General features: G+C 38.8%; 1 protein-coding gene and 1 gene segment (V, D, J or C); both read right to left on the bottom strand.

Moving 5' to 3' along the window:
• Positions 1–425: 425 nt before the first annotated feature.
• On the bottom strand, positions 426–6,355 carry ighd (immunoglobulin heavy constant delta). Its single transcript, XM_062407610.1, has 13 exons — positions 6,039–6,355; positions 5,617–5,934; positions 5,235–5,525; positions 4,836–5,147; positions 4,462–4,743; positions 3,423–3,713; positions 3,024–3,335; positions 2,650–2,931; positions 2,160–2,483; positions 1,686–2,003; positions 1,074–1,361; positions 782–930; positions 426–680 (listed from the first exon to the last, which is right to left on the bottom strand). The coding sequence occupies exons 3-13, from the start codon at positions 5,467–5,469 to the stop codon at positions 672–674; spliced, it is 2,802 nt and encodes a 933-aa protein (XP_062263594.1). The 5' UTR covers positions 5,470–5,525; positions 5,617–5,934; positions 6,039–6,355; the 3' UTR covers positions 426–671.
• A 1,812-nt stretch (positions 6,356–8,167) lies between these two features.
• On the bottom strand, positions 8,168–12,125 carry LOC133970642 (immunoglobulin mu heavy chain-like). The segment is given in 5 exon segments: positions 8,168–8,666; positions 8,825–9,142; positions 9,226–9,555; positions 10,501–10,803; positions 12,002–12,125. Coding segments are annotated over 5 exon segments (1,395 nt in total).
• Between the last annotated feature and the right edge of the window lie 8,071 nt (positions 12,126–20,196).

Below are 20,196 nucleotides of genomic sequence, written 5' to 3'. Positions count from 1 at the left end.
TGCCAGATCACTCCAGAGGCAGCCAATAGTGAGCCTTGATGTGCGTAGTGTCATCCCTCCCAGATGTGAATTCCTTAAAACCCACAAGGTACACAAATGCCTACCCAAACATGCAACTCCAACTCAAAGACAGGGCACACATTTACAGTGACTGTATGTATGGAAAGGAAAAGAGACACAAAGAGTGTCTGTGTTTTTAAGTGAATGCACCGTTGTATCATACAATTTAGAAAGTTAAAATAAGACCTCAGCATCTTACCTCACAACTAGTGTTTCTCATAGAGGTGGTAAATCAGCAATGTTGTGTGTGGAGCTTTGTCTCACTCATGTGGACAAGGTGAGTAATAGAGGCGTGTATAGGCACTTCGAGGCAATCGACTGCATTTCTGATTATAACTGTGAAGAATAAATACTGTGTCAAAATGTGTAGATCATTTGTTTTATTGTTGAAATACAAGAACAACTCCAGTAATAGAATATATTTTCATTATATTGGTATTTAAAACTCAAAGCTGACATTTGAAGAGAGAATCAAAAATAAATGCAGTCCACGATAATACAAACATAAACTAAAGAAGAAAGTGAAAAAGAATTTAAAAGAGATAAAGTTGAAACTGTTCAGGCAATATCCACATTTGGTCCATTGCATGGGATCTGTCCCGCAGTCACCATTATTTAGTCTAGAAGAAAAGAAAAAAACAGGAAATCATTAGTAATTACAAAAAATATATTAAAATTGCTTTTAACATATGGAAACAAACTGAAAATTGCATTCACTCACCTTAATCATGGTAGCTGAGACACCAAAGATGACAGAACTGAAGAAAAGAAGCATAAAAGTTAAAGCCATATACCAGCTTTCAACATCTATATCTTGATTCACATCAGCATTCATAATTTCATCGAAGAAGGTGCAGTGCTCCAAGTTGTCTGTAAAATAATTCAAATAACAATTCTTAGTTACTTTGACTTTAGAACCATGGTCCAAGGACTGCAAAGAGAGATAAAATAGTCAATGTGGGAAATAGGTGGTTGACCTAGTATATGCAGTGAATTAATAGACAAGCCATCACCTGGTTTAGATATATGCAGGGATAGGGTGGTGTTTGCATGGGACACCCTGCAGGTTACGACTGCTCCTGGTAACCAGTTGCCTTTGGGGAGACGAAGGTGGCTTCGGACATAGAACTTTCCAATCTGGCTTTCGTGGGGCTCGCTAGTGTTGTAGTCCAACAGTGGCACGGATTCATCAAGGAACCATGTGATGTTAATGGATGCAGGGCTGAAGTCGAAGACCAGGCACACAAGTTCGTTTGTGCCTTGGAGCAAGGTGGCTGAAGGTTCAGTGTGAGTGACTGTAGCTGGAGGAGATAGTAATAAATGCATCATTCATGTTTAGTTTTTTCATTCATTCGAGGTGAGGAATGTAATGGAGCAAGACAAATGATTTAATGATGGAAATCAGAAGAAGAATGCTTAGAGGTTTAAAATCTAAAAGTGAAAATGCCTATTTTCTTAATTTATATTACCTTTTGATTTGCTATTGATACAAATATCTTTGAAATTATTGATAGGTCTATTTTATTTCCCAGCCCTACTGCGACCAGAGAAGGTCGAGGAACTCTAGGGTATGATGAACAATAACATTGACCTGGATTTCTATTAAATGATAATCCTCAACTCACCAAACACATTCTTTATAGTGCTTTTAAAAGGCGTTTCAGATGATTCATGTCTCACAAAGCATGAATACGTAGAGCTCTTATCTTCAGTTTTGGATATGTTCAGTCGGCTGCTCATTGAATAAGTGCCGCTCCCTGTGTATGTCCACTCAGCACTGTTGGTGTAGCGAGTTGATGGGAGTCTCTGGCCACTCCCTTCCCAGTAGACGATGACATTGGATGGGTAAAACCCAGAGACGAGGCAAATAAGTTGGAGGTCATCTGACGCAGAAAGCTCAGAGGCAGTTGGTTGTATTATCTTCACTGTTGGTTGATGAAAAACTTGAGAAAGAAAAATAAATGTTTGTTTTTAGCTATTTCAGTCTAACCATTTATTCACAGTCAGCACAGGCATCATGGGGAATTTGATTTCTTTAACTATGAGTTAAACTCTAAATAGATGTCAACATCCAACAACAATCTGAAAAGAAACACTACCTCTACTTTTGCTTGTATGGCCCTCGTAGCCCTGGCTCGAGCATAGGTGCTTTGCTTCACAAGACACTTGTTTATGTGCATGCCAGTCCTCTGCGGACACATTGAGGACACTCCTCAAAGTCTCTGTCCCATTGCTGTGCCCCACTGGTGGCTCTTTATGGAACAGAGAAGATTTGTCCCCATCCAATTTCCAGGTGATGTTGAAATCATTGAGACGAGATCCGACAAGAAGACAGGTGATAGTCACTTGTCCCTTGTTCTGGAATTCCTTGAGTGGAGGTCCCTGAACAAATACGCCAACTATCTGAGAGGATGCTGGAGTTACTGAAAACAGAACATGATATTAAAGAGAAAACTCAACAGTGATTAAGTTGTGATCATGGGTAAGAAATGTCTCAAATTCCTAAGGAATGACTCAGAAACAGTATAATATCTATTCTACACTTCATGCATGAATCTGATCATGGATATTGATATAATCCCATTTTACCTGAGCAGAGGCTGACATTCTTGTGGACAGTTTCTCTCAGGGACATGTCAGACACTTTACAAGTGAAGACTTTCCCTGTTTTCCACTCAGTTTGGGGGATATTGAGTTGACTGGTCATTGTCACACGTCCGTCTGCTCCCATTGTGACATCGCTTTTTGAAGATTGTTGCTCTGACTCAGAAAACCATTGAATTTGAGGGTTGAAGCCCCATGCAGAGCATAAGAGTCTCTGTGGTCCGGACTCTTCACTGGGGACCAGGAGAAGCTCCACAGAAGGGTCCGCTAAATGAGAGAGGATTCATTAATGAGTGATGAATCAAGAGTGAACCATTAAATTGACTGTAATAATGGGAAACAATGGGAGTTCCTCTCACCAAATATATTTCCAGTTGAATTTGAGGTGAACTTGGAGGAGAAGCCTTGCTGGACTTTGCAGGTGAAAGTTGTGTCTTTCTTCCAGTGACTTTGAGGAATGGAGAAGCTTCTGGTGATTGAATGGAGGCCTGGGGCTTCAGGAAGGTCCACATACATTCTGGTAGAGATGTCTCTATCGTTTGCCTGAAAGGTGACGTAGAGGTCGCTGGAGGAGAGATTGGTGATGTCGCACTCGAGCACAGCACTTTGTCCCTCAAGCAAATCTTGGAGGGACCTCTTAATCTCCACTGATGGAACTGTAACTGCAGGACCTGAATGATACAAAAAGCAGAATGACTACTTTACCATCCTCTGCATTTATAATGTGTCTAATTTCAATGTTGTAAAGTCTTCTATACCTGTAACCTTCACAGTCCTCTCAGTGGATGAGAGGCACTTATGTTCAGCTTTACATGTTATAGACTTGAGTTGTTTCCACACACTTGAGGGAACCGACACATCACTGATGATATGAGTTGCGTTTGAATTCGTGGTTACTTTGCTGTGCTGTCCTTCATCCATCACCCAGGTCACCTTGACATCAAACAGAGTGTGGACGGTACATGTTGCTGTCACTGCAGATTCTGTCATCATCACAGTCCTGAAGCTGGGGATCTCCACATCAATGGAAGCAGCGGTACTCGAATACACTGCGACAAACAAGAATTAAAATTCACGATGCAAGGTCAAATCATGAGGAAACTCTGTCACTTGTATGCACCAGTGTCAGCGATAGCAGGAATTGTCGTCAGGGTTGTCTCTCCATACGTCAGTCTGTGTACATCTCTATATCAGTCAAATCCTTTTAAATTTGGTATCCCAGTAACACCTGATGGGAATGTTTCTAAATGTCGTACAGTTGTCTCTTCACTCAAAGTTGTGGCCTTGTGATCACAACATTGCAGGAACACCTCAAGGGCATTTCTTCAAATTAAGCACAAATGCTGACACTGAATCACAGATAAATGAATGTGGATTTGAATGGATAGAGCGCCAGGTCACTGTATCTTTACAAAACAAACATTCTTTCCCTAATGAAAAGTTCATGCAGATTGTGGCAAGGTCTCAAACAAACGTCTAATTGGATAAAATCATGAAGTCATGAAATTGATATTCTAAATGTCAAAGGTCAGCTTCACAGTGACATTGTAATGTTCAGCAAAAACACTTTTCCGGCTGTTATTCAACATCATGACTCAGGAACAGAAGGGGAAATTGTTACTGTATTCCCTGCAACTTTACGGGTTGGTGAAGATGTAAAACCACATGGTGGTAATGTGGGTTATCCTGTATATTGAGACTATTGACCTGATACTTTGAGCTCAGTTAAAGGACTGTTTGGATGGAGACACTATTCTCAGTAGACAGCTGAGGTTGTGATTCTCCACATGTTCTTACCTGAGCAGAGGCTGACATTCTTGTGGACAGTTTCTCTCAGGGACGTGTCAGACACTTTACAAGTGAAGACTTTCCCTGTTTTCCACTCAGTTTGGGGGATATTGAGTTGACTGGTCATTGTCACACGTCCGTCTGCTCCCATTGTGACGTCGCTTTTTGAAGATTGTTGCTTTGACTCAGAAAACCATTGAATTTGAGGGTTGAAGCCCCATGCAGAGCATAAGAGTTGCTGTGGTCCGGACTCTTCACTGGGGACCAGGAGAAGCTCCACAGAAGGGTCCGCTAAATGAGAGAGGATTCATTAATGAGTGATGAATCAAGAGTGAACCATTAAATCGACAGTAATTATGGGAAACAATGGGAGTTCCTCTCACCAAATATATTTCCAGTTGACTTTGAGGTGAACTTGGAGGAGAAGCCTTGCTGGACTTTGCAGGTGAAAGTTGTGTCTTTCTTCCTGTGACTTTGAGGAATGGAGAAGCTTCTGGTGATTGAATGGAGGCCTGGGGCTACAGGAAGGTCCACAAACATTCTGGTAGAGATGTCTCTATCGTTTGCCTGAAAGGTGACGTAGAGGTCGCTGGAGGAGAGATTGGTGATGTCGCACTCGAGCACAGCACTTTGTCCCTCAAGCAAATCTTGGAGGGACCTCTTAATCTCCACTGATGGAACTGTAACTGCAGGACCTGAATGATACAAAAAGCAGAATGACTACTTTACCATCCTCTGCATTTATAATGTGTCTAATTTCAATGTTGTAAAGTCGTCTATACCTGTAACCTTCACAGTCCTCTCAGTGGACTCGAGGCACTTATGTTCAGCTTTACATGTTATAGACTTGAGTTGTTTCCACACACTTGAGGGAACGGACACATCACTGATAATATGAGTTGCGTTTGAATTCGTGGTTACTTTGCCTCGCTGTCCTCTATCCATCACCCAGGTCACCTTGACATCAAACAGAGTGTGGACGGTACATGTTGCTGTCACTGCAGATTCTGTCATCATTACAGTCCTGAAGCTGGGGATCTCCACATCAATGGAAACAGCGGCACTCGAATACACTGCGGGAAACATTAAAAAACTTAATAGAAACATTGGTTTTTGTTCAACATTAATTATATAATATTGCCTTGAAATAATAAACATACCTACCTTGACAAATATTTACTGTTTTTGTAATTTCCTGTTTGTTGTGTCGGGCCTTGCATCCAAACGTTGAGCCGCTTTCCCATTCTTTCTTCGCGGGCTCGATATCGCTGATTCGACTGAAGGTTTTCTCCCCTTCCTCGATAATCTGCAGCTTCGTTTCAGTTGGAGTAATAGTCAAGGTCTGTTTGTCCCTTTGCCATTCCACTTCCAATTTGCCGGGGAAGAAGCCACTCAAAGTGCAGATGAGTCTGACAGGTGAGGCCCTAAATTCACCTTCCCAGACAGGATGAAGTGTGATGTTTGGCTTGACAACCCGCACAACTGAAATAGAGCATAGATTAATTTGACTTTACTTGCCTTATTACATAGCTTAGATGTAACTGTTTTGAATATGAACTGAAAAGGTTCTCTTCAGTGATACATACCTTCAGATTTTGGTCAAGTGAATAACTGAACAGCCTCAAGGCAAACTGTAATATCATTGTTTTTTGGCTAGATGGCAGAGTTGTTCTTTAACAGTGGCTGGTTTCTGAAAGTCAGGTGGAACTAGGGCTGGAAGTCGGTTGCACAGATGTTAAGGCATGACAGGGCTGAGTGATCACGGCTAGCGGCAAGCAGAAGCATTGAGTAACACCCAGCTCTCAAAATAGTACCAAAATACAGAAGTGAAACAATGCAAGAAGCAATGGTGCATCACAGATACCAGGTGTGAGGTGTGGTTATGCCAGTAACAGAAACAAAGTGTACATTTAAATATCTCAGAACTGTTTACATAAGGTTTCATATAGATTTCATATGGCCTCATGACTTTAGCGAAGCCTTTTGTGTTCAAGTCCATGAGTGACTGGAAAACTAACCAACTGTTAAACCTACAAATTGACTTGCTGATGAGGTGATGAACATAACCTTTTATTACATAACAATAATGTAATAACATACAATAATAATCAAAGACAGAATATTTAATAAAACAGTTATGAGTATTGTATAACACATATTCAAACTGGATGATGCAAACCATTTCAAAGTAATGGTGAGGAGAAAAAATCCATTATCTGGATCATTTAACTGCATTTTAACATTTATTTTCAAAAAGACAAACATTTTAATGGGAAAAGGGGGAAATTGCATTTAAAAGAAAAAAATATGTGAAAACGTATTACTGTACAGAAAGCTCGCCTGTTTTCATTTAACCTGAAAAGACAAAAAAAAACATTAAAAGAATGGATTAATAATATTCGACCAAAAAATCTTGAATTCCTGACATTTGTTGCACTAAATATTGGGGTTTAAGTGTATCATATGATGAACATATGCACTTAACGGCTACAGCATTACTGCATGTATAAAAAATACAAATGTTATGTATGAATCATACATGTTGTCTGACCTCTTTGTAATTCTGTCCATTATAGTTTTATCCAAAATATAGTCATATATAACATATAGTCAAAGTCCTTTACAGGTCTTTTTGAAGCCCTCATATTATAATTGAGGAGACATAACTCTTTTATACCACAGAGAACATTTCATATACTCTGCTGACCTTAGTCAGTTATTATCTTAATTTGTATTGTGTTTCTACTATTAGGAGACTCTCTGTTATTGGGGTTTTCAGCTGAGGTAAATAAAGTTGTAAATAAAGCATTTTATCCTGTGCAATCTAATAATAAAAAATCTGTGCTAAGACTCATTGTTACCTTGAAAGCAGTGGTTCCAATGATGAACAGAATGGAGGTGAGGAAGAGAATGATGAAGGCGATGGCAGTGTTTCCCATGTGATCAACTTCTGCTGTCGTGGCCTTCCCCCATTCAATCAGGATCTCTAGATGTAACGTAAAATAATCATTCAATAAATATCAAGGAAACTCCAAACCCACCATTGAACCAAATCTCAGCAGCTATGACCATTACAATATTTTTACAATTTGGTATCTTGCCCAAGGACACTTTGGACAAATGCGGAACATGGGCAATCGAACCGCTCACATTCTGGTTAGTGGACGATTCGCTCTATCTCCTGAGCCACAGCCACGAGTGAAAAATAAATCAAATTAAAAAAATGTATGACCTGTGACTTATTAGTGTATAAAGGATTCCAGCCAATAGTTCTGCATGTCCTATCATTAAATATACATTTTTAGTTGTCCTACTGTGATGCTGATTTAATTTTGAAAGACCAATTATTGGTGTGGTATGATTCGTCAGCTTGTGAGAAATATTCATCGTTTGACTGAGGGACAGAGGAGCTGTGGTTTTGTCATCTATCTATCTTGTGTTTGGGGTGCAAGACCCAGTAGAAGAAACACACATACACCAAGACACAAAAAGTGTTCATGCACCATCTACATGTAAAAGCCTAAATGCCTAAAGTTAGTGAGGTGTGGTGATTGCTTTTTTTGTAGGGAATACAATTTGAGCTTGAAGGCTGAATATATTGTGTAATAACGCCTTATTTGTGTGGCAATTGGACGGCAATGACTGTGCACTAAACATGTATTTCCAAATATTGGTTGAATAAGACATGAGCTGCATGCAACAAACAACAACAGAGTTGCAAAGGGCTTTTTTTTATTTTGATTTTGAATCTGCATTAAAAACACACACACACAATGTCATATCAAAAGCAACAAACATTAACAAACAGCAGAGGACACAAAATAGCATCTACTAGGCCTTGCACGTGTTAGGTATGTTCAGGCTGACGTTGACCAGGTTGAGTTTGTCAAATGTATTGTAGGCAATGGATCTGACAATGGCTCTTGTATTGGAATCCAGAGATTGGTGGTAAACCACGCAGCTGTACACCGAGCCAGCCTCTTTCCACTGGTCGAGGCTGATTGATAACTGGCCATAAGCCGAGTAGGATTCATGGTTTTTAATTGGGTTTGTGGTATTGAAATCGTCTGTTGTCAATTCATCATCAACAAGCCAAGAAACGAAAACCTCTTCAGGGGAGAAGTCTTTCACAAAGCAAGTCAGAGTAACCATTTTTTTTTTTATGTGCTCTACTGGTGGCATCATAAACACTGACGGACGTTGAGTCAGCACTCCTGCAAGCATGAGAGCACAATTAAGCCTCCTGACAAACATAGAAAGTGCCTACAGTTCTGCAAGAAATGTCTGATAATAAATAAACTTGGAAATAATACTTCTAAAGTCTCTTAATTGCATGAAACAACATATTTGTTTTAGTGCACCGTAGTCTTACCGGTTTTCCTTTCATAAGGCGTCTTTATAGGATCAATCACTGCACTATGTTCCACAACACAGATGAACTTAATCCCCTGGCTCCATTCGACATATGTGATGCCAAGAGGAAGGCTGTGTGTTGTTTCACCATTTTTCGGTTCCATATAGGCACCGGCAATTTCATCTCCATTCTGATCTTCCCAATATATCTTCACAACACGAGGCTTATTGGCCTTAACATGGCATATTATGGTACCTTTCTTCTCTACAAATATGTCCTCCAATTTGGGGGGTTCGATTGTTACTTCCACGTCTGCTTTAGGGCATTCAGTGCTTGCTGAGTGGGAAATTATTGAAGAGGCATCAGTGTAAATCCATTTAAATAGAAAATAAATGTGGATAAAACAGACATTTACTTACTTGGACCTCCAGGGCTGTAGCTCAGAAAGTCACGAGTGAATACATCACCCGTTGCGTTTTTCCCCTTGAACTCGCACGTAATCTCGGTCAATGCAGGCACGTCAGCGGATTGCATTGTGAGAATACTTGCTACACTGTACAGTTCTGTACCATTCCCGCTTTTCTTTGATGTGTATTCAGAGATTTTGTCAGTGACTTCCTTTTTATTTTTCAGCCATTTGATCTGGTGAGCTTTAGGTGAAAAGTCTGTGGCAGTGCAGATGAAGGACACCTCGTTTTCCTCATCAGACAAGGCCGACACTCTCAGCTCGGGTGTCTTATATACTGACACTGAAAAACAAACACATACATAGATATGTTTGCGGAAGCAGGGAATAATATATATGCAGAAGCAGAGATTAACAATGTGCTACATTGACTGTGTAATCTAGATTTAATGTTGACTTTGAATAGAGTTCAGGACTTTTCTTTTTGATTATATGCTATGCAAGTAGAACAAAAACAAGCACCTGGATTGGAGTCCTTAATGAATTGTTTTTACGAAAGTGCGCAATAAGAGTAGAAAGGAATATAAGAATTTCATAGTTAACACGTTTACATGTTTAAAAATCAGAGATTTAATGCTGGCTTCTGCATATACATTGACTTTTCAGGCAAGCACACGCATATTTCATTTGAATGTTAATTACCAATATACACTGAAAATGAGGGGAGGCAGAAATTGGGAAGAACTGAGATTAAGCAGACAAATGGAAGAAAGAAGAGAACCCTGCGATAGTCTGTCCTGAGACAGGAGCAAAGGTTATAGAGTATATTAATAGAAACCAGAATAGAAGCTGAAAACACACGGCCGAGTTTCAGCCTTTTCATTCCACCTCACTGTTCACTATGTGCTACTATTCAAGTAGACTAACATTTAAAATTAATAATGTGTTTCCTTGTTTAATTTTAAATCTTAAATCTTCCCTATCCTATGAATGTCTTACGTTATACTGTTATTTTCACTGTTAAAGGTTAGATTATTACCAAATTGTGCTTACTTGATAAGGAGTAATGCATTATTTTTTACGGAATAATAAATTACATTTTTTAATTATAATTGACACAGCAATAATAATAATAATAATAATAATAATAATAAAATTGTAAAACATTAAAATTGAAACTCAGTTTTCATTACGCTCAAAGCGCTGCCATGTAAACCTGCTACAATTCAAACCAATTACCAAACTTAACTTCAGATAGATTTATATAGAACTTATAGATAGGTCTTACCTTTCCTTTGGAAGAAAGCTTCTCCATTTCCTGCAGCATGTGTCACAGAACATTTGTATTGGCCGGACTGGCTTGTCTCCCAGTCCTGTTTCGGGACTACGATTTGACTGACTCCTGTGTAGTGCTCGCCTTTCAGTACCGGAGGGTACTGAATAGAACCTGTCAAGGCAGCTCCATTTTTGTTCCATGCGTAAGTCAGTGAGGGGGGTGAGAAGCCGGTGGCGAGGCAGCCCAGAGTGACCGTAGTTCCAGTCCCGGAACCACATGGTATCAGAGGGAACACAGTTGGTTTGGTCGAAGTGGCTAAGAATGGAAGAAAAAATAAATAAAAACATAGAAAAATGACAGAACATTTTCACCAAGCATTGACTAAGACAGAAAGAAGGCAATCAAGCTTTTTGTCAGTCCCCAAACATAGCACTGCATCGAGGGCATTAGACTTAGAAAGTTAACTGTGGACATTTTGAGGGGACCTCCTATTGTGTGCATTTAGGTATTTCAACGGTCATTATTTAGTTTTCTGTTGCACTAAAATTAACCACCTCTAACATATTATTCACGCTCATGCCGTTTTCCCTCTAGATAAAAAAAAAGGTAAATTACTTTAAATGCAGAACTTTAAAGCGTACACAACTTTGAAATTACATTTTGGAGGAAATAAGGTGTAAACTAAACACATAATCATTGGCATAATAGCACAATAGTTATGTTGTTCAATTTCAGCATTTATGTATGAGATTAAAACATTTTCTTACCTGAAGTAACTGTTACCGTGGTACCCGCTCCCCAGTAATCATAAGCACCATAGTAGCACAGTGCTGAATCTAGTTGCCAGTTAATACAGTCACCATCTACCAATGATGATCACGAAAGCGTGATCTTAAAGTTGAATTTCTCTCGTTTAAATGATCCAAAAAATGTATCATTGTTTTCTAATGAAACCATGGCTGTTTTGTGTTTGAACTTTACATGCGGTGTTAAAACTATTCCCCTTTGAATGAAGACTTGACCTGATGAGAAATTATAATTTAAACGCTTTAAAATAATCCTACTGTACATTTTAGATGGAGAAATCACACGTCTGACATAAACTCATTACCCCACTTAACAATTTGATTTTAACAACATGCGATTGAAATCCAACTGAAGTTCACGGACCAGTCTATAACTTTTGTGAATTTGTTTTCAAGGAACTAAATTTTGTCGGCTGGCCGAAGTGTCGCACTACAACAACAACTTAACCACTGCGTTCATGAACTTGTTTCCAGATATCTACCCTTTTCATCCTAGGTTATTTCATGATAATCTAGCTTCTGACACATTTCAATTTGCAGATTGGGATTCGCGGGATGGAACAAATCGCGATGTCTTTCAACACCAAAACATGAATTGAGTTCACCTGTACCGTAAATTCATTATCTGCAGGTGTCACAACAACTGTTTCTCAAGTTTTTCAATCCAAATCTACAAAAAAGAGCAATTCAAAAAGTAACAGACTTACCTGATGTGACTGTTACCGTCGTGCCTTGACCCCAGTAGTCAAAAGCGTAGTCACAGTGCATTACACCAATGGATTAAACATACAAAAACTATCACACTGAAATAGCTTTACGCCACATATATCGAAATAAACAATTTAGCTCTGTAGTTGCTACATTTTCAGAGCCAGAAGATCTTACCCTTACCCGTACCCTTTAAAACCTTAAAAACAATTACCTCCTGTGACTTTCACCATTGTAGTCACAAAAAGGAGTCAAAGTATACACAAAATTGAATAGTTTTCACCCAAATGGATTAGATTCGTACTCACCAGAAGTTACTGTGACTTGCGTCCCTTGTCCCCAGTAGTCGAAGTAGTCACAGTGACCTATTTCAATCTGCTTCTAGTACAAATACAAAAAACGAAGTTCAAACCAGGGAGCATAAACAGGTTTCACTGACGACGCAGTCCCCACTCAACTATTTATTAACCATTTCCCTTGAGATCTTTCGTCTCCTGAGGTCGGGACTATAAAAAATTAAGTAACGGTTGGAGACCACTTCCCCTTTAACGGACCCTCCTGTCAGCTCCACTTCCTGCAGCATGAAGTTCACGCCACACTGGATTCAAATGCATCTTGTTTCTATTAAGCCTGATACAAGTTACAACCATAATAGAGCTCTGTGCCTACAGGTTCACATTGTCATCATTTAGATTGAAATCACATTAATTCCGCGTTATAACAAAATAGTCTTGATGAAGTTATAATGTAAAACTTTTTACGGTTGAGCATGATACCTTCTTGTTAAAACAAAACTTTTCATTTCATGCTCAAAGAAAACGCTTAAATCACACATCAGATCTTGATGAACAAATTATTCCAGTTGAAAATCTTTACCAATGTACAGTGTATAATTAGTTGGGAACAAAATGGTGTAACAATGGTCAATGGAAACCAAAATCATCAAGGTCAACAATTGAAATCACAGGCTGATCCAACTTGTGCACATTTCATCACGGCAACTACTAATGTGACTCAGTAGTGTGTATGGTACAGTGGCCCTGAGAGCTCAACGCACTGCAACTTAAGAAAACACATGAAAGTAGACAAAACACAAGCAAAGTAAAAAATCATCTTCATTAATTTGAGAACACAACACAACACATTAAGCACAACACAACACGTTACAGAAACGCGCTTCAAATACAGGAAACAACAACGGAAGTGTTTCCAGAGGACACCTACAAGTGATTGACACGTCCGGTTGTTGTTGCTGCCGCAGTTTGGAGCCGTTAACGTTGGTGTCCGTCAGTGATACTGGAAAATTGGCTAAACTGTAAACATTTCTGGTTTATTTTTTTTCCTTCCAGGGAAAGACTCTCCCATCCACGACCTGACTATTAACTTTGACAACTCTGTGTTAACCCCCACTCAGACGGCTAGGAATCTGGGCGTAACTTTCGACAGCCAACTCTCCCTTACTGCCAACATTACTGCAACAACACGGCCCTCTAGATTCATGCTGTACAACATCAGGAGAATACGCCCCCTTCTCACTCAGAAGGCGGTGCAGGTTCTGGTCCAGGCTTTGGTCATCTCACGTCTAGATTACTGTAACTCCCTCCTGGCAGGTCTACCTGCTACTGCCATCCGACCTTTGCAGCTCATCCAGAATGCAGCAGCTCGACTGGTTTTTAACCAACCTAAATTCACTCACACTACTCCTCTCCTCCGCTCCTTTCACTGGTTACCAGTGGCCGCTCGCATCCGGTTCAAAACACTAGTACTTGCGTACCATGCTGTGAACGGATCCGGTCCAGTCTACATCCAGGACATGGTCAAACGTTACACCCCACCCCGTTTACTCCGCTCTGCTTCGGCTAATCAGCTCGTTGCTCCCTCACTGCGAGCTAAACACTCATCAAAAACACGACTGTTTGCCGTCCTGGCTCCTAAATGGTACAATGAGCTCCCCATTGACATCCGGACATCAGAAAGTTTACACATCTTCCGCTGAAAACTAAAAACATACCTCTTCCAACTTTACCTTGAATAAAAAAAAAACAAAAAAAAAACACTAGCAACTTTTGATACTAACACTCTATTAGCACTTAAATGGCACTTACTTATAGCACTTTGTAGTTTTGCTTTATTTTGAAGAAATTGTACTTTCTTGATTCTTGTCGTCCTTGGTATGTACCCTCGGGTTTGAATGCACTTATTGTAAGTCGCTTTGGATAAAAGCGTCAGCTAAATGAAATGTAATGTAATTTTAATAAATAATAAACTTTATTACTGAAAATGTCTACTGTAAACCCTCTGACATCGTCTTGTCTTTAGAGCATCATGACTCCTCAATGATTAAACTGAATAAACAGCGGTAACAAGCAAGCCCCTGTTTGTGAGTAATTTACAGCACTTAGCATGTACATCCTTCCGTTTCCCCAGGCAAGGCTTTGTCCATATTGTGTAACCGAATTTTTGGGACGCATTGAAAGTTTTTGTGCTTCTGTGGCAGCAGTGTCCATCGCTTTTATGTGTCCCCTGTAAACACTTCCGTTGTCGGTTCTGTATTGTGTTGTGTGTAATGTGTTGCGTCTTCAAATTGATGAAGATGTTATCTTAATTCGCTTGTGTTTTATCCACCTGCATGTGTTTTCTTAAGTTGCAGTTCTTTGAGCTCTCAGGGCCACCGTAGTACGGCCTCCGAGTGCCTGTTTGCACTCCCGACAGTGTCTGGACATGCTCCTGATGAGTCGTGTCCTGGGAGAGCTCCTGGCAGGACTCCTCTGTGAGCTCCTGGACAGTCTGTGGCGGTAACTGGCGGCGTTGGATACACTGATGCATTTGGTTTTAGGTCAGGGGAATGTGAGGGTCAGTCAATGGCATCAATTTCTTCGTCTATCAGGAACTGCCTACAGACTCTGTCCTGAACCAGGAGGAACCCAGGGCCCACTGCACCAGCATAAGGTCTGATAATGGCTCGGAGGATTTCATCCCGGTACCTTACAGCAGTCAAGGTACTTTTGGCTAGGACATGGAGGTCTGTGGGACCCTCAAAGGATATGCCCCCCCATGACCATCACTGAGCCCCCGCCAAACCAGGGATGCTGGATGATGTTACAGGCAGAACAACATTCACCACAGCTCTCCAGACTCTTCCACGTCCCATGTGCTCAGTGTGAAATTATTCACAATTACTTGTGAATCCTAAACAGATTGATGTCCCTTAAGTTGAACTGACTGGTGTTATACTGTGAAGATTACAGTATATTCATGCTTCTGTGGCAGCAACAGCCAGTGGTGGCATCGTGTTTTGGGTTTTTCTGTCCGTCGTATTCAGGAATTTCTTCAAATGTGGTACAAACATTGGCTTTGAATCAAGGATAAACTGATTCAATTTGTTTGCCTTGTAAAAATGATATCCTAGTAACAAATAAAGGGAATCTTTTTCAAATTTGGGACAAACATTCATGTGGAATCACAGACGAACTGATACGAATTTGTTGGTCAAAGGTCAAGGTCACTATGACCTTACAGAACACATGTGAACATGAGATATCAGGAACTCCCATGGGTATTTTTATTAGATCTGTCAAAAACATTCACTTGCACTCAAGGATGGCCTGATTAGAATTTGTAGTTCAAAGGTAAAGGTCACTGTGACCTCACAAAATGTGTTTTTGGTCTTGAGGACATCTCTAGTCTCACTTTAGGGAATTTCATCAAATTTTGACCAGTTGTCTCTTGGTCTCCAAGATCAACTGATTTCAATGGTGTCATAACTTTGCTCAAAGCTGGACAAAGTAGGGAAGGCCTCACATGAGCTTAACCTCAAAATAAGTTTTGAAACGTAAATGTAGAAATCAAAGTGCAACCAAGACCAAATGCTGTGGAAGCCATGGGGAAGAGAAAGACTGGCTAAATGTCTCCAGCTTACTGCAGCCAGACCAGGTGATGTAAATCTACCTGTCGGCCAAGCTCCTCCCACCTGGCTCCTGCAGAGAGAGACCTGCTTTGAGAGGGTCGTCACAAGTGGCCAAAGGTCAAATGCCAGTGTTACCTCAAATGAGTATGGGGGAAAAATTTGACATTAGTAGAATTAGGAGATAGCTGAAAACGACACACAGCATATCTTAAATGGTACTAGCTCAGATAATGTTGTGACATTTATCAAATTTTTTCTTTCAGAGATAATAGCTCAATCAGTTTTTTAAGAAGGGGACATACTGAAGGTTATCTGGCCTCCAGTGCTGGTTGCTGAGCCTTTGGCTTCAAGTTTCAGTTTGTTAACTGGCTGCGGAAGCACCTGTTGTGGTGAAGATTATTTCCTCTGCATTACATAAATATCAACCAGAAAGGATGTTGTTAACCACAAGTCCCCAAGTTTCAATTTTCAACTGTCTTGTAATATTCATTCTAATTTAAGTATTTGAGTCTAACACCTTTTCCTTTTCCTAAAGTACAACTCAAAATATGGCTTTCAAGTAAGAGATGATGTTACAATTAAATACTTATTGGATCTATGATTGAACCATGAACTCTCTTTTAAAACATACTTTATTTACTTGACAACAAACTGTAAGTGGACAAAAATCGTAACTTTCCTCAATAAATGAAATGTATAATATCTGCTGATACAAAGCGGGAGGAAGAAACATTTATTAGACGAAAAATGTCTAATAAATATGGAAATTTTTGTTATTGTTTTTCTTCTTTCTTGAGAACAGGGCCTATGTGCCTCAGTTAAGTTCAAGACAAGTTTTTGTATTGCAATATATCACTGTGGTTCCCCCCATACACAGCTGTATATACTCATACAAAAACCTCTGCCTGATAGTGCGCGCCCAGTATTTGTACTGTTTGCATTGATCTTACTGCAGTATTAAAAATACTGAATCTTAATCACTGTTTTTACTTTTGTTACCTCGGCCAAGGAGGTTATGTTTTCATCCCTGTTTGTTGTTTTGTTGAATTATATGTAGACCTGACTACAAACAAAACACTGAACAGATTTCCATAAAACTTTGCAGAAGGAAAGAACATGGACCTATGAACTCTCATTTAAAACATACTTTAAATAACTTGACACCTGACTGCATGTGGACAAAAGTCTTAACCTTTTTTAATAAATAAAATGTATCATATCTGCTGATACAAAGCATGAGGAAGAAACTCTGAAGCTTCTCCTGAGATGTTTTGACTTTCATGTTTTTTCAGAGTAAAACTAAATGATGATTATTATAGTTTATGCAATTTATCATCACAGAGTGAAAAAGACTCTTTGCAGCCGAGTGTGGTTGTGAACTTTAGGCCATCATTATGACATAGTGGTTGTTGAATTACGCCCTTGTTTGAGTTTAATCTGCATTTCGTTTTGCATCATTGCAAGTGACTCCTTCAATATTGATTTTCACCATCAAAGTTTGTCTTAATTTAAACAATACAACTTTATAAATACATTTAGAATATTCAGTGACAGCCCTAATGTCTAATAAATGTGGAAAATATTGTTATTGTTTTCCTTCTTTCTTGAGAACAAGGCCTTTGTGCCTCAGTTAAGTTTTTGTATTGCAATATATCACTGTGGCCCACCCCCCATGTACACAGCTGTATATACTCATACAAAAACCACTGCCTGATGGTGCACGGCCAATATTTGTACTGTTTGCATTAATCTAGATTCAGTATTAAAAATATGGAATCTTGATCACTGTTTTACCTTTGTTTACTCTGCCAAGGAGGTTATGTTTTCATCCCTGTTTGTTGGCTTGTTTAATTATATATAGACAAGACTACAAACAAAACACTGAACTGATTTCCATGAAACTTTGTAGAAGGAAAGAACATGTACCAAGAAAGAAAACATTACATTTTCGAGTATTTGCTATGTGCACTAGTTTATATATTTTTTATTTATTTTCAATTACATTTTAAAAACACTGTTTTTTTGTGATGTCCTCATACAAACCTTTATGTGAGAACACATTACTGTCAATTTTTCATATTCCCAAGATGTGTTTTGTGAGACACAGACTGAACAGGCCTGCTAAGGCAATCGTTTTGTGTATCAACATCATACACAGCATTTTCTCTCTCAGATGACGGGAGTTTTTGTAATGGGATGTATCACTGTGGCCACTGTAGGACACAGTGATATCACCCTCTACAAAAACCCATAGACAGTGGTACATGTAGAGACTATGACACATATGTGATATTCTCTCATTTTATCCACAGATACCCTCGAACCATTCGATGACATAACTCTAAAGTTTGTCATTATATTAGAATGTTATTATCACTGTTCAGTGAAATAACAAACAAAAGACCAACTTATTCAACTTCAACATATCAGGCCTGGGCGATTAAACAATATCAATAAATATGGCTTCATAATTTCCACCAATATCAATAAACCAAAGGTTTCTATATATCTATTTAAGCGTTGTGATAATGTAAAACTCATCGTTGATATACATCAGATTTGTAGAATGTTAAGCTGTTTATTAACTCTTTCAATCTTTGCTCTGAGTTTAAAATGACAGCCTTCACAAAGGAGGAGAAATCAGTCTTTAATTGATAAAAACTAAATAATAAAATTACATTTTTCTTTAATTATCATTATCGATTTATATGATAACTTTTACATTGATATAATCTGTAGCCATTTCACTCAGCCCTCGTACATATCCATAATTTATTGGATTCCAATATCAACCAGTAGGGATACTGTTAACCATGAGTCCAAAATGTACACATTTTCAACTGTCTTTTAATATTTATTTTAATTTAAGTCTTTGAGTCTAACACCTTTTTGTTTTCCTAAAGTAAAATTAGAAATATGGCTTTCAGATAAGAGATAATGTTTCAATTAAATACTTATTGGATCATTGATTGAACCATGAACTCTCAATTTAAAACATATTTTAATTAACTTGACAAAAAACTGTAAGTGGACAAAAATCTTAACCTTTCTCAATAAATGAAATGCATCATATCTGCTGATACAAAGCATGAGGAAGAAACTCTGAAGCTTCTCCTGAGATGTTTTGAATTTCCTGTTTTTTCAGATTAAAACTAAATGATGATACATATAGATTACGCAATTTACCATCACAGAGTAAAACTGAAGCTTTGCAGCCGAGTGTGGTTGTGAACTTTAGGCCATCATTACCACATAGTGGTTGTTGAATTATGCACTTGTTAGAGCTCAGTCTGCATTTCATTTTGGATCAATGAAAGTGACTCCTCTCATATTGATTTAACAATCAAATGTCGTCTTTATTTAAACAATACAACTTTATAAATACATTTATAATATTCAGTGACAGCCCTAATGTCTAATAAATGTGGAAAATGTTATTGTTTTCCTTCTTTCTTGAGAACAGTGCCTATGTGCCTCAGTTAAGTTTTTGTATTGCAATATATCACTGTGCCCCACCCCATGTTACACAGCTGTATATACTCATACAAAAACCACTGCCAGATGGTGCGCAGCCATTATTTTTACTGTGTGCATTGATCTTACTGCAGTATTAAAAATATGGAATCTTGATCACTGTTTTACTTTTGTTACCTCCGCCAAGGAGGTTATGTTTTCATCCCTGTTTGTTGGCTTGTTTATTTATATGTAGACAAGACTACAAACAAAACACTGAACAGCTTTCCATGAAACTTTGTAGAAGGAAAGAACATGGACCAAGAAAGAAAACATTACATTTTGGGGTATATGCTATGTGCTCTAGTTTATATATGTTTCATTTATTTTCAATCACATTTTGCAAACACAGTTTTTTTGTGATATCCTCATACAAACTTTTATGTGAGAACACATTTCTGTCAATCTCTCATCTTCCCAAGATATTTTTTGTGAGACACAAACTGAACAGGCCCGCTAACGCAATTGTTTTGTGTATCAGCATCATACACAGCATTAATTAATTGAACGTATCACTGTGTTCATAGTTGGACACAGTGATATCACCCTCTACAAAAACCCATACACAGTGGTACATGTAGAGACTCTGACACATATGTGATATACTCTCATTTTATCCACAGATACCCTCGAGCCATTCGATGTCATAACTCTAAAGTTTGTCATTACATTACATTACATTTCATTTAGCTGACGTTTTTATCCCAAGCGACTTACAATAAGTGCATCAACCCTGTGGGTACAGACCAAGAACAACAAGAATCAAGAAAGTAC

Source organism: Platichthys flesus, chromosome 16 (genome assembly GCF_949316205.1).
Source record: "Platichthys flesus chromosome 16, fPlaFle2.1, whole genome shotgun sequence".
Taxonomy (NCBI): Eukaryota; Metazoa; Chordata; class Actinopteri; order Pleuronectiformes; family Pleuronectidae; genus Platichthys; species Platichthys flesus.
This window is presented reverse-complemented; position numbering and strand designations above follow the sequence as displayed.

Bases quoted from the DNA above. Each gene is read 5' to 3' on its own strand.
- ighd (XM_062407610.1), bottom strand. From the start codon at position 5,469: ATGATGACAGAATCTGCAGTGACAGCAACATGTACCGTCCACACTCTG. The intron at 2,484-2,649 runs GTAAAATGGGAT...TTCTGTTTTCAG, and splicing joins GAATGTCAGCCTCTGCTCAG to TAACTCCAGCATCCTCTCAG. The intron at 1,362-1,685 runs GTGAGTTGAGGA...TATCTCCTCCAG, and splicing joins CACTATAAAGAATGTGTTTG to CTACAGTCACTCACACTGAA.